The sequence below is a fragment of the Giraffa tippelskirchi genome, chromosome 9 (genome assembly GCF_054371585.1).
Source record: "Giraffa tippelskirchi isolate mGirTip1 chromosome 9, T2T-mGirTip1v1.2.pri, whole genome shotgun sequence".
Lineage (NCBI taxonomy): Eukaryota > Metazoa > Chordata > Mammalia > Artiodactyla > Giraffidae > Giraffa > Giraffa tippelskirchi.
The window spans coordinates 138,428,009-138,442,631 of NC_137283.1; the positions used below are offsets into that span (position 1 = coordinate 138,428,009).

Sequence of the window (14,623 nt, forward strand, 5' to 3'; positions counted from 1 at the left end):
CAAGAGCGTCTGATATTTGTTCTTACAAAGGTCATGCGTTAGGAACCAAAAAATTCTAAGAACATAACCAAGCAGGTCACCAAAAGGGAACCGGGGATATAATTTACTAGGATTCTGGAAAAGCCTCTAACAAATGTTCAGTAACAAAGATCATTCAAGAGACTAAGGGAAAGGTATTCTAGGAAGCAACCAAAGGGCAGAAATATCAGGCAACTCCCTGGTTATACAAAGCATAAAGTCCTTCAGGTAAATTGCTCTTTACACATTTTACTTTAACAACATATTTTTCAAAACATATTTAAAGTATTTTGCTGCTTCTCATAAATAGTGTCAAAAACCAAACTCTTGATTTTCCCTGCCTCCTACTATCTGCCTGAAAATCTGTTCCACCCATAGTCTTCCCCATCCATTCAAGCAATTCCATTCTTCCAGTAGATTAGGCCTGGAGCCGTGGAATCAGCATTGACTTCTCTCCTCCAGTCACTCCCCATATTTGATTCAGTAGTAAGTTCGCTCTGTTGGCTAAGTTCTGTTGGCTCTACCTTAAAAAATCATCACCTCTATGACTACCTTTCTGCTCCTCTCTTCCCTGTGTGACTGGAATGTCCTCTTAACCAGTCTACCAGATCCTACCACTGATCTTCAGTCGCTGCTCATCTCAGCAGCCAGAGTGACCCCATGAAATCATAAGTCATGTCACTCCTCTAACAGCCACCATCCCACTGAGAGAAAAATTCAAGGGCTGTCCACGGCCTACAGGGTACTATATGGTTTGGCCTTTACCCTGTACCACTTGACCTCTTAATTACTCTGCTCAGATCTTACATACTGACTTCGTCCATCTCATGGACATACCTGAAATGAGTGTACCTGAAATGTTCTTCCCCCAGGTGTTAACACGGGTCTGTCCGTCACTTCCACTGAGTCTCTGCTCAAATGTGATATTAGAGTCCTCTTGATCTGTCTAAAATAGCACCTGCGTCACTCATCTCTCCTCCTTACTCTGCCTTGTTTGTAGCCCTCATCCCCTGACACCCTGCACGTTTATTATCTCCTCCACTAGGCTGAGGGAAATGGAGAATAACTAGAAAATGAGATTCACTTGTTCAGGGTTTCTGAACCTGAAAGAATGTGACAGTTATACTTCAGGAAGACTAAATTTAAAAATGGTACCCCAGATACACTTTAAAAAGTTATTCAATTTGGTAAACCTTTACCTTTGAGCTCTGAACAAAGAATATACCAAATGTTTATGGATGCCCCTCAATTACATACGGTATTAGCTAGCATAGGAAACCACAGACTGAACAGCAGAAAGCATCCTATGCCATATTTTTAACACTGTTTAACTGCCCAGTTTCAAACAATTTGTTGGCTTTAAATAACAGGTTCAAACATAAACACTGGTTGCTATAACACTCTCATCCCACTTGCCAAAAACAAGTTGCCAGTTATCACTCTGTGGCAGGTAAAGGCCACACTAGTTCGTATTGGCCTACAGCCTCACAATTTTAGAGGTAGTCCCTAAAGACCAAAAATTGACTTACTTGGAACTCTGGTGCTCAATATGGATAGACCAACTTTCTCCCATCTTTTGCAAGGTATTCTCAAAACTGCTTATAAAGAAGATGAACAGAAAGGAGTGCACACAGATTGAGAATACTCTGATTATTTTCTTTTTATTATACAGCCACCTCTAGCACATAGCAAACAAAGCCTTAAGTAGTAAGCTGTTTAAGCGAGCTTCTATTTATCATTTTCACTTAAATGAAAGATAATTAGGACTATTTGTTTAGACTATTTCATATGCATTCATTTCTTTCTTACCTTAGCATATTTGACATAATTTAATCTGTCTCTGTTGATTATCTGCAATGACCCCAGGCCTGGACGACAGATATCAATCGTAGCTAAATATTACGTTACAGTAGACCATGGAGGAGATTCAAAAGAAGACATTCAGTGCAAGTGACTTTTCCAAATAATTCCTGGGTAATCCCTCTCCCCCCTTTTTTTGGTTGTAATTTGCTTTGTCTTGAAATTCAAATGTAAAATATAAATTTCAATTAAACTGTAAGTCTGGAGGTCTGGTTACCTGAATTCCAATTTACCTATCAATATATCTGATTTTTATTAGACCCAGTCGAGTTGGATCTATCTGCCCACTTTCTTATCATCTGGATCTCAGGAATTCATTTCTATCACAAAATCCTTCTGAGTCCTATTCATAACAAATTTAAAATTGATCTTAAAATGTGTTATGTTCATATAAAACTGATGGGCTAAATTTAGTAAAATAAAGGTAAATTTGAAAGCCAGTCTGTTTAAGCCAAGATTATGTGTGTGTGCTTAGTCGCTCAGCTGTGTTTGACTCTTTGTGATCTCATGAACTGTGGCCCGCCAGGTTCCTCTGTCCATGGAATTCTCCAGGTCAGAATATTGGAGTGGGTAGCCATTCCCTTCTCCGGGAGATGTTCCTGGCTCAGGGATTGAACTGGTGTCTCTCGTGTCTCCTGCATCGCAGGCAGATTCTTTTTATCATCTGAGCCACCAGAGAAGCCACTGTGAGCCCTGCTACTTACTAGCTGAGTGACTGTCAGAGTTTCTTGACTTCTCTGAGTAGGTAATATGAGGGTGAAATGGCCTAACTCAGAGGGTCATTGGGAGGATTAGTTGAAAAGATCTGTGTTAAGAATCTATTATAGAACATGGCCCACAGGAGGTGTTTAGCAAACATTCAGCCCTCCTTCCCTCAACATTTATGCTCTTCCTCAAGGTCCTGGGCCTCCCACACTCCCAGGTGTAGAGCTGTGTGTTGAGGTTGTAGTGGAGGTGGTGTGCACTCTGGAGTCAGCTGACCTGGCTCTGCCAGTTATGAGCTGTGAACCCACAGCACGTCACTCAACCTCTCAGTCATAATTTCCCCATCTGCAGTGCAGGAAAACTTTCAGTGTTGCAAAAATTAAATGAGACTGCCGGGCCCACTGCAAGGCTCAATAAAAAGTGGCAGGTATTTTTGGCTCTCCCCCTAGTCCTACACTAATGTGGGAAAGCAGGTTTCTAGTTCGTTCCTCTGGGCTTTGCTTGCTTAATGCTAACAGGGAAAGCAAACTTATGTCAAGTTGGTGACAGCAGTCCTAGGGAGCAGAGCCTGGCTCTGCTGTTGGCTTCAGAGGTTTGCAGCTCAGCTACAATCACACCTCCTGGGGGCTACAGGAAGGTAGGACTTAGAGTACAGTTTCCAGTTTCCTGACTTAATCATCGGTCTTTCCGGGGCTTAGAGAGATGACAGTTTTCTGAGATGTAATACCTTTCAAGTTGCCAAAAGTAAGGCTAAATCTTCAAAAAAGAAAAAAAACTCACTTTTATTAGCAGGAAAATAGTAGCTTCTAAGAGGGTTGTTTTTTTTTTTTTCAAACAAATGGCAGGGAATTTTGCTGTTTGAGAACAGAATGAAAATAGGAATTTATCCATTTTAAGATTTCCAACATTTAAAAATCTGGAAATCCTGGGCAACTAGTAGGTAGGATCACATACACCTTTTTAAAAATTACCATTAAAATTCCAGTTTTAAAATGACCCAGATGACATTTCCAGTATTATTTATTTGAATCTCTTTCATTTTTCAGAAAAGAAAATTGAGCCATATACTATGATGCTCAATAAGACTTTGCTAGCCTTATAAAATTTTTATTGATCTTCCTGCTAGCTTGAAAGCTTTATTCCATTAGCATCACATGTAAATGTGTTAAAGAGAAGAGGAAGGATGGAGAGAAGCACCCTTGTGGTCTGAGACTGTCTCTAAATCACTCTGCAATAGAAGATGCAGGCAGCAGACCTTCGGAGCTTTCATTTAGTAAAAAATTCTGCAGCTTCAGGAAGTGCCACAAATGTGTGTCTACAATCGACCTCCTCTATGATTCACTATTAATACACTCCTTGCAATGTCTTTCCATGAAGGTCATGGGGTTCTTACTGCTTTGTGTCTATGTTTGGCTGTAGGGTCTGGTTGAAGTGCCTTCTCTCATGTGATGAAGATAACTGGTCCAACAAATGCTTAATTTAGTCAAAATGTTTACTCTTATAAGACATTTATGACTACAACTTTAGGGACCATGTGAGCTTAAGCTCATTCAATCACAGGTGGTCTTAACCCCCATAAAAATAATGTATTTCTGTCACTGTTTTAAATCAAGCATGGCATATGGGCTGGGAAACAGCAAAACTTAATGCCCTGCTCAGTATGGGTTGGACATTATGGAATCCAGTCCCCAGGCTACACACATACCTTTGGGGGAGTAAACCAGAAGACAGAACTAGAGGCTGAACTGCACACAATTGTTTTTTTTTGTAGTAAAAAATGGCTGAATGTTGCAACTTCTTATGTCTCATAGCTTCATTCTACCTGGGCAGAAAGAAAGTTAACATTCCAGGCTTGCTAGTGTGTCCTTGGAAAGGTCTGATTTTGCTTTATGTCTTCTTGCTACGATAAATCTTAGGCACAAGTATGACTATATATTAAGTTCTGCGTCCTTCTCAGTGAATCACAGAACCTGAATCACAAATAGCTTCTATGAAAATCTGACTACAGAATACAACTACGGCAACTAAAGAACATTGCTGGTTTAAAATCACAATATCTAAAGATTAAAGAGGACTCTCAGGAGATTCTCGGGTAATTCAAAGTGTTTCACTTAAAATGTTCTACTGTATGAAATTCTTTAGCTTATTTACTTGACAGTTAACATCTATTCTAAAAGAGCTGCCAGGAATATTGTAACATATAAGTCATTGCTATTAAATGTTTTATCCAACATTATTTATAAAACTTGCATTAGAATAAGAAAGTCATAATGCAATCTCATAACTTCTAATGACTTTTCTGATTATTCCACATGGAGAGCTTTTCAGTTTAAATTCCTCCTAATTGTTTGCGAAGTTGGGGAGGAATGATCAAAGCTCGTGGGAGTCAGCACTAGACAAACCCAGGTTTAATTTTCTACTTTATTTCAGTTTTCTTCACATTTATTCAGTTGATACCCTACTCCATGGGACACCTTGTGCTCAGTATTGGGAAAATCTTAAGTGAACAATACATCTTTTCTACAACTTTTTCCTTTTCCAGACCTCTAATTCTAGGGAGCTTTTGATTTCCCCCAGTAATTCCTCTCCTTGCAGAAATATTCTCCCCCATTATGGTCTAAAGCACAATCTTTTTTTTTTTTTTTTATAAATTTATTTATTTTAGTTGGGGGCTAATTACTTTACAATATTGTAATAGTTTTTGCCATACATTGACATGAATCAGCCATGGGTTTACATGTGTTCCCCTTCCCGGACCCCCCACCCACCTCCCTCCCCATCCCATCCTTCTGGATCATCCCATTGCCCCGGCCCTGAGCCCTTGTCACATGCATCGAACATGGAATGGTGCTCTGTTTCACATATGACAATACACATGTCTCAATGCCATTCTCCCAGAACGTCCCACCCTCACCTTCTCCCTCAGAGTCCATAAAATTGTTCCATGCATCTGTGTCTCTTATTCTGTCTCGCTTATAGGGTTATCGTTACCATCTTTCAAATTCCATATATATGCATTAGTATACTGTATTGTTGTTTTTCTTTCTGGCTTACTTCACTCTGTATAATGGGCTCCAGTTTCATCCATCTCAGTAGAACCGATTCAAATGTATTTTTTTAATGGCTGAGTAATATTCCATTGTGTATATGTACCACAGCTTCCTTATCCATTCGTCTGCTGATGGACATCTAGGTTGCTTCCATGTCCTGGCTATTGTAAACAGTGCTGCGATGAACATTGGGGTACACGCGTCTCTTTCAATTCTGGTTTCCTCGGTGTATATGCCCAGCAGTGGGATTGCTGGGTCATATGGCAGTTCTATTCCCAGTTTTTTAAGGAATCTCCACACTGTTCTCCATAGTGGCTGTACTAGTTTGCATTCCCACCAACAGTGTAAGAGGGTTCCCTTTTCTCCACACCCTCTCCAGCATTTACTGCTTGTAGACTTTTGGATAGCAGCCATTCTGACTGGTGTGAAATGATACCTCATTGTGGTTTTGATTTGCATTTCTCTAATAATGAGTGATGTTGAGCATCTTTTCATGTGTTTGTTAGCCATCTGTATGTCTTCTTTGGAGAAATGTCTGTTTAGTTCTTTGGCCCATTTTTTGATCGGGTCGTTTATTTTTCGGGAATACAGCTGCAGAAGTTGCTTGTATATTTTTGAGATTAATTGTTTGTCTGTTGCTTCATTTGCTATTATTTTCTCCCATTCTGAAGGCTGTCTTTTCACCTTGTTTATAGTTTCCTTTGTTGTGCAAAAGCTTTTAATTTTAATTAGGTCCCATTTGTTTATTTTTGCTTTTATTTCCAATATTCTGGGAGGTGGGTCATGGAGGATCCTGCTGTGATTTATGTCGGAGAGTGTTTTGCCTATGTTTTCCTCTAGGAGTTTTATTGTTTCCGGTCTTACGTTTAGATCTTTAATCCATTTTGAGTTTATTTTTGTGTACGGTGTTAGGAAGTGTTCTAGTTTCATTCTTTTACAAGTGGTTGACCAGTTTTCCCAGCACCACTTGTTAAAGAGATTGTCTTTTCTCCATTGTATATTCTTGCCTCCTTTGTCGAAGATAAGGTGTCCATATGTGCGTGGGTTTATCTCTGGGCTTTCTATTTTGTTCCATTGATCTATATTTCTATTTTTGTGCCAATACCATACTGTCTTGATGACTGTGGCTTTGTAGTAGAGCCTGAAGTCAGGCAGCTTGATTCCTCCAGTTCCATTCTTCTTCCTCAAGATTGCTTTGGCTATTCGAGGTTTCTTATATTTCCATACAAATTGTGAGATGATTTGTTCTAGTTCTGTGAAAAATACCATTGGTAGCTTGATAGGGATTGCATTGAATCTGTAGATTACTTTGGGTAGAACACTCATTTTCACTATATTAATTCTTCCAATCCATGAACATGGTATATTTCTCCATCTGTTTGTGTCCTCTTTGATTTCTTTCATCAGTGTTTTATAGTTTTCTATATATAAGTCTTTTGTTTCTTTAGGTAGATATATTCCTAAGTATTTTATTCTTTTTGATGCAGTGGTGAATGGTATTGTTTCCTTAATTTCTCTTTCTGTTTTCTCAATATTGGAGTATAGGAATGCAAGGGATTTCTGTGTGTTAATTTTATATCCTGCAACTTTACTATATTCATTGATCAACTCTAGTAATTTTCTAGTAGAGTCTTTAGGGTTTTCTATGTAGAGGATCATGTCATCTGCAAACAGTGAGAGTTTTACTTCTTCTTTTCCTATCTGTATTCCTTTTATTTCTTTTTCAGCTCTGATTGCTGTGGCCAAAACTTCCAAAACTATGTTGAATAGTAGTGGTGAAAGTGGGCACCCTTGCCTTGTTCCTGACTTTAGGGGAAATGCTTTCAATTTTTCACCATTGAGGATAATGTTTGCTGTGGGTTTGTCATATATAGCTTCTAAAGCACAATCTTGACCTCAGTCATTTTCCAGTCTGGATTTATAAATATGCTTTGCATTTATAAACAGTCTTCCACCCCTACGGAATATATGCTCATGTATCTCTGCTATCACTTGAAACTATGTCAAAAGTTGAACTAACCATGCTCACAAAATGAGCCAACCCGGTCTCCTTGTTACTGTCAATGGAACTACTGTATTTCTAGGCTCAGAAATGCTACATAATGTTTTCAGTAAAAATTTAGACACTCCTATGGGCTGGCCACTGTGCCATGAACTAAGAATACAAAGACTTTAGGACCTAGCATCATGACATCGTATATGAGGTGGTGATCAAGACCATCCCCAAGAAAAAGAAATGCAAAAAGGAAAAATGGTTGTCTGAGGAGGTCTTCCAGATAGCTGAGAAAATAAGAGAAGTGAAAGGCAAAGGAGAAAAGGAAAGATAGACCCATCAGAATGCAGAGTTCCAAAGAATAGCAAGGAGAGATAAAAATGCCTTCCTCAGTGATCAATGCAAAGAAATAGAGGAAAACAATAGAATGGGAAAGACTAGAGATCTCTTCAAGAAAATTAGAGATACCAAGGGAACATTTCATGCAAAGATGGGCTCAATAAAGGACAGAAACAATATGGACCTAACAAAAGCAGAAGATATTAAGAAGAGGTGGCAAGAATACACAGAAGAATTATACAAAAAAGGTCTTAATGATTCAGATAACCACAACAGTGTGATCCCTCACCTACAGCCACACATCCTGGAGTGTGAAGTCAAGTGGGCCTTAGGAAGCATCACTACAAACAAAGTTGGGGAGGTGATGGAATTCCAGCTGAGCTATTTCAAATTCTCAAAGATGATGCTGTGAAAGTGCTGCACTCAATATGCCAGCAAATTTGGAAAACTCAGCAGTGGCTACAAGACTGGAAAAGGTCAGTTTTCATTCCAATCTCAAAGAAAGGGAATGCCAAAGAATGTTCAAACTACTGCATCACTGCACTCATCTCACGTGCTAGCAAAGTAATGCTCAAAATTCTCCAAGCCAGGCTTCAACAGTAAGTAACCGAGAACTTCCAGATAGTCAAGCTGGATTAGGAAAGGCAGAGGAACCAGAGATCAAATTGCCAACATCTGCTGGATCATCAAAAAAGCAAGAGAGTTCCAGAAAAACATCTACTTCTGCTTTATGGACTAAGCCAAAGCCTTTGACTGTGTGGATCACAATAAACTTTGGAAAATTCTCCAAGAGATGGGAATACCAGACAACCTTACCTCCCTCCTGAGAAATCTGTATGCAGGTCAGGAAGCAACAGTTAGAACTGGACATGGAACAACAGACTGGTTCCAAATAGGAAAAGCAGTACATCAAGGCTGTATATTGTCACCCTGCTTATTTAACTTATATGCAGAGTACATCATGCAAAATGCCGGTCTGGATGAAGCACCAGCTGGAAACAAGATTGCTGGGAGAAATATCAATAACCTCAGATATGCAGATGATACCACCCTTATGGCAGAAAGAGAAGAACTAAAGAGCCTCTTGATGAAAGTGAAAAAGGATAGTGAAAAAGCTGGCTTAAAACTCAATATTCAAAAAACAAAGATCATGGCATCCGGTCCCATCACTTCAAGGCAAATAGATGGGGAAACAATGGAAACAGTGACAGACATTATTTTCTTGGGCTCCAAAATCACTGCAGATGGTGACTCCAGCCATGAAATTAAAAGATGCTTGCTCCTTGGAAGAAAAGCTATGACACACCTAGACAGCATATTAAAAAACAGAGGCATTACTTTGCCAACCAAGGTCCATCTAGTCAAAGTTATGGTTTTTCCAGTAGTCATGTACGGATGTGCGAGTTGGACCATAAAGAAAGCTGAGCGCCAAAGAATTGATGCTTTTGAACTGTGGTGTTGAAGACGACTCTTGAGAGCCCCTTGGACTGCAAACTGAATATTCATTGCAAAGACTGAGGCTGAAGCTGAAGCTCCAATACTTTGGCCACCTGATACGAAGAGCTGACTCATTAGAAAAGACCCTGATGCTGGGAAAGGTTGAAGGCTGGACAAGAAGGGGATGACAGAGGATGAGATAGGTGGATGGCATCACTGACTGAATGGACATGAGTTTGAGCAAGCTCTGGGAGTTGGTGATGGACAGGGAAGCCTGGCATGCTGCAGTCCATGGGGTCGCAAAGTTAGACGTAACTGAGCATCTGAACTGAACTGAGGACATAGCATCTACCTGCAAGATCCTCATTGTCCTTTGGTGGAGACAATATGCAAACATAGGCATTTACAACAACAGACCAAATCAGTTTTCAAAAATCAATACACTACAGAGGACTAGTAACCAAATGTGACACAGTGTTATAGGGATTCAGAGATGGGAGACCATGATAAAAGGGGTAGTAGAGATGGGAACGTTACTGAATAAAGATTTTGATGAATGGAGAGAATATGGATACGTGAGGGGGATGCCGAGAATCCTCCTGGCTGGGGCATGGCATGTGCAAAACTACCGAGGCACACAAATGAGAGTGCATCAAGGAACTGTCCAGTCAGAACAGGAGGTGTAGGAAGGCAGACAGGTGAAAATAAGACAAACAGCCCGAGGCCAACGCCTCCTCAGATTCCAAGAGTTTGGAATTTGTGATGAAGGCAATGGGAAATCACAAGAGTGCCAGATGGCACTTCTAGCTGTGAACTAGTCTAGCTCCAGCAGATTCCGAGTAAATGAAAGGTAAGACCCCACAAGCCCACTGGAAATGCATTCAAAACGGTGATCATCTTAATAAAAAGGAAATCCGACTAAAACCACATCTGAAGAACTCCACTCTCTGCACAATGATTATGCAGATTTTCCCACTTTCCCTTAACCTGTACCAAGAGATGATTATTTAACCACTAAGGGAGAAAAGTGACACGAGTGACTGTGTTTTGAAACTTCTGTCTGTAGCTGACGCATCAGGGAGCCAAGGACGAGCAGAGTCAGTGTGGCTGTCCTCGTGGGAGCCAGGGCAGAGAGGCAGCACCGCACAGGGACCCTGCGTAGGTGGCTCCAGGGCTCCTCGGCTTCAGATCCTGCAGGAAATGGAGACCCAGCCACAAACTCCAGGAAGCAAGAGCAGTGAGCAGGAAGAGGAAATAGAGAATGGAGGAACAGTGCCTGGCTGGGAAACAAGTGGGGTGTTTTTGAAGGTGATACACAGGCAGGTGATGGAGGTAGGTGCTGATGAGTATTTTTACTCTTTCATAGGCAAACCTAGGAAGCAGTCACTTCACTATGCACACTTACAGGTACTGAACCATGGCAACATATGTAACTAGAGATGCTGAGAAACAGCGCAGAGTCTGATTTACCCTTCTGCACCAGAACAGACCCACTTTGTCACATGGTGTGACATCTGGTCACGTTTAAACTGACGCAACAATAAGAACAATGAACCATTTATTCAGCACTCTTGCTCATTTCTTGTTGCAAAAACAAATGCAATTAAATGAGAATATTTGAAGATACTGTGCATCTAGGACATACACTGCATCCTCCTTATTCATATTGACAGAAATGACTCAATTAAGACTTTTTTTGTTGTTGTTGTATTTCACATATTCCAAATAGAACAAAAACTAATGACTTGGCAGCCCCACTAGACTACATTAGAGGCTTGTAAGACCCTGTGGAGGTTTTAAAATTTAGAGGGAGCTTATCCCAGCAACAACGAATAGTGACTGAAAGTCCCTTTCTGATAACTTCATTTCTTCATAATGAAAAAAAAATTATGAGTTATGGAAAATGATATTCATCCAAAAAACAAAGAAGTCTGTCCAATACTGAGATAGTACAAATCCAATGTAGAGACACTGATTTTACAAATATCAATATAAACCAAACACTGTGTGAAGTTATGTGATGCATGGGAACAGAATCCACCAAAAACATCACTCATCTACAAAACTGACAGTAAGGTATGAAGAATGGAACAGACACATGTTGGTGTTTATTAACAGTTTGTAATCAATCAAGTTCTAGAAAGAAACTGAAGCAGTTGCACTGAAGTGTCGTCTACAATAAGATAAAATGTCAACATAACCTTTTCTATAAAAATCCATTTTGTTTGCCAAAGTACACAATAGGAAAGATCTAAATATTATTTAAATAATTGCAACAGATAATTCTACCAAGTTACCAAGATATTTTTAAGGGATAAGGAGTAAGCTACTTGTTTACCCGAAAGAGTTGATGTCTAATCACAGACATCATACTTAAATTCCCAAGTGGCTCAGTGGTAAAGAATCCATCTACCAAGCAGGAGATGCAGGCTTGATCCCTGGGCCAGGAAGATCCCCTGGAGGAGGAGATGGCAACCCACTCCAGTATTCTTGCCTGGGAAATCCCACAGACAGAGGAGCCTGGCGGGCTACATTTCATGGGGTTGCAAAGAGTCAGAAATGACTGAGCAACTGAACACACACACAGACATCATGTTCTGACCTTGAAGAACCATAGATGCTCTCCAAGCAAGGGGAGTGACAGGCTAATTTAGTCTTTGATACTTGGCCAGGTGCTTTCAGAACTACGATAATTTCTACCCGACTTGAGGAACCTGAGGGCAAGGATGGGGCCTTCATCTTGATCAGCTCCGTACCTTTAGTATTTAGCCCACCATTTGGCATATAGGCGACACTGCATAAACGCCTGAAGAAGAAAACAAGAGAGTAAGAAATTGTAGATAGTGTACCCCAAACAAACTGTGGCAAAAGCCCAAGAAGAGAAAGTATTAATGACAAGTAAAAAGAAAGTATACATTTGCTCACTTTTTGATGGCGGCTAAGATGGTGAAAAAGTGAAAGTCACTTAGTCTATTTGACTCTTTGAGACTTCTCCTGGCCAGAATACTGGAGTGGGTAGCCATTGCCTTCTCCAGGGGATCTTCCCAACCCAGGGATCGAACCCAGGTCTCCCGTATCACAGGCAGATTCTTTACCAGCTGAGCCACAAGGGAAGCCCAAGAACACTGGAGTGGGTAGCCTATTCCTTCTCCTGCAGATATGGTAGAAAAAAGGTGACCAAAAGAACTGTCAGATCACAGTTACATCACTCCGTGTCAGAAAACAAAAACTAACGTAATTCTAGGATGGTGCTAACAATGTGTCAGGCAAGACTCAAAAATCAAAGGACTGTTTTGGCAGCCACATAATAGAAAGGTTTGCTCAGTACCACTTATAGTGAGGGCTTCCCTTGTGGCTCAGCTGGTAAAGCATCCACCTGCAATGCTGGAGACCTGGGTTTGATCCCTGGGTTGGGAAGATCTCCTGGAGAAGGCAAATGCTACCCACTAGAGTAGTCTGGCCTGGAGAATTCCATGGACTGTACAGCCCATGGGGTCACACAGAGCTGGACATGACTGAGCGACTTTCACTTAAATGGCAACCCACTCCAGTATTCTTGCCTGGAGAATCCCATGGACAGAGGAGCCTGGAGTCTACAGCCCATGGGGACGCGAGAGTCGGGCACGATTTAATGATTAAACCACCACCAACACTTATAGTGAATATCTGGGGAACAGAGGGTCAATCTCGAATACAACAGTATACCACCTATACTGCCTGGGATAAAGCCTGAGAACAGTACAGTCTCTGGCTGGAAACATCAGACACTCCATGAAACAGGCATTTCATCTTTGAGAGATTTGTGAACTCCAGTTTTTTTTCCAAAGCAACTTAATAGATATGTTTTGATAATCTGTTTGTTAAAAAGCCAAAAAAAAAAAAAAAACCCATCTTAGCTGAAATGAAAAGCATTTCAAAAAAGCACATGTTCCATGTATTTTGTGTAAATGACTGAGAATTATTTCTCAAGCTGTTTTGTTTATCACCAAAAGCAGCTTCTTGATTTGTGTTACAAAGTCCTTCTGATACATTTAGCCAACAGGAGTAAACACTCACTACACACTTTAAATTCAACCCAAGAGGCTTTTATTTAAAAGTCAACAAAAAATAAACAAAAGCCTTCCTCCAGTCAGATGGAGACAACATGATAATCAAAAGAGAAAATGCTGTATTTTTCACCTGTATTAATATAACCAGATTAAAAGGTAAGCCTTTTCATCCCTGTGGGTGACATATTTTCCTGGTGATATTTACCAGTCACAGTGCAAGCTGTTTCACAAATGATCTTTGCCCTGTAATATGAATAATGTTTATGATTAAGCAAAGTACAGGGCAAAATATAGAAAGGGGGTGAAAACCCTAACCGTACTGTTTTCCAGTCTCACTGAGAAATGGTAAATTACAGATTGCAGTTAATTGTCTAAATTTCAACAGCTGGATAGGGAGCTGATCAAATTAATCCAATTCAATTAAATTCAGCGTGTAATTAAAAGCAACTGTTTAACTAATTTAGGAAAGAAAAATAATTAGAACTCAACTTTATTATACTCCCCTTAATTAAAGTCACCAACTGAAAGAAGCTGTTTTTACTTTTAACAGGATTACGACTTAACTTGAAAGAAAACTAAAATGGCTAATGCCAGAGTTTTAAAAAAATGCTTATTTTTGGCCACAAAACAGAAAAGATTTTGTACTTAAATACAAAGTAAAATTATCAAGGTAGTAAATGTACAATTTTTAGAAAGAGTCCCAAATAAGCAGTAGATTTAGTTTTAAATGTCAGTTTTGCAAAGAAATGTGAAAGTAATTTTAATCCTGTATTAGTCGACTAAATGAGTAATCCATGCTTCCCATATACACATGGTTGCAGAATATTAATCATTAATCATTCCTCCTCTGCAGAAAATAGTAAAATACTTTAAACTTTTTTATGTTAACATGACAAACTCATATGAATGAATGGTAAACAGTGAAAGGTTAAAAGTTATTCCAATTCATTTCAGGTAACTACTGAACATTTAACTTAAAAGTTGTTTCCAAATGACTGGCCAACCCAGTCTCACCATGCTGTCTTATGCTGTAGTCATTTCTACATTTGTGACCTTGTTATTAACAGTTTTTCTTCTCTCCTTGGATCACCAGTCTCACCATCTCTCCAACTATTTAATCCAATCCATCTTACTATATTTTAAAAGTCTTTATTTTTGAGAGTTTTAGGTTT

The 14,623-nt window shown here is 39.7% G+C and overlaps 1 protein-coding gene and 2 long non-coding RNA genes across 35 annotated transcripts in view; 2 read left to right on the forward strand and 1 right to left on the reverse strand.

Annotated features, from left to right (window-relative positions):
• MAP7 (microtubule associated protein 7) overlaps positions 1–14,623 on the reverse strand; it is a 175,956-nt gene that overhangs the window by 61,505 nt on the left and 99,828 nt on the right. For 4 of the 32 annotated variants that reach the window (XM_081528845.1, XM_081528836.1, XM_081528846.1 and 1 more), the window contains exons 1-2: positions 2,112–2,365; positions 1,828–1,910 (exon numbers count right to left, since the gene is read on the reverse strand). The exons of 19 other annotated variants lie outside the window; for them this stretch is intronic. Coding sequence is in view for 3 of the 13 variants with exons in the window: in XM_081528808.1 (XP_081384934.1) it covers positions 12,159–12,186 (28 nt within the window). In the remaining 10 variants the exon portion in view is untranslated. Of the gene's footprint in view, positions 1–1,827; positions 2,366–12,158; positions 12,209–14,623 lie in introns of those variants that run through there. 9 more of the 32 variants (XM_081528844.1, XM_081528835.1, XM_081528838.1 and 6 more) reach the window with 3 other exon arrangements.
• Positions 1–14,623, forward strand: part of LOC145521052 (uncharacterized) — a 35,762-nt gene that overhangs the window by 18,335 nt on the left and 2,804 nt on the right. Inside the window, exons 3-4 of one of the 2 annotated variants that reach the window (XR_014065055.1) lie at positions 10,469–12,413; positions 12,832–13,288. The exons of the other annotated variant lie outside the window; for it this stretch is intronic. This is a non-coding gene — a long non-coding RNA (uncharacterized LOC145521052). Of the gene's footprint in view, positions 1–10,468; positions 12,414–12,831; positions 13,289–14,623 lie in introns of those variants that run through there. 2 annotated transcript variants of the gene reach the window in all.
• LOC145521053 (uncharacterized) lies at positions 1,672–7,885 on the forward strand. The gene is made up of 2 exons (XR_014065057.1): positions 1,672–4,003; positions 6,474–7,885. It is a non-coding gene; the product is annotated as an uncharacterized LOC145521053 (long non-coding RNA).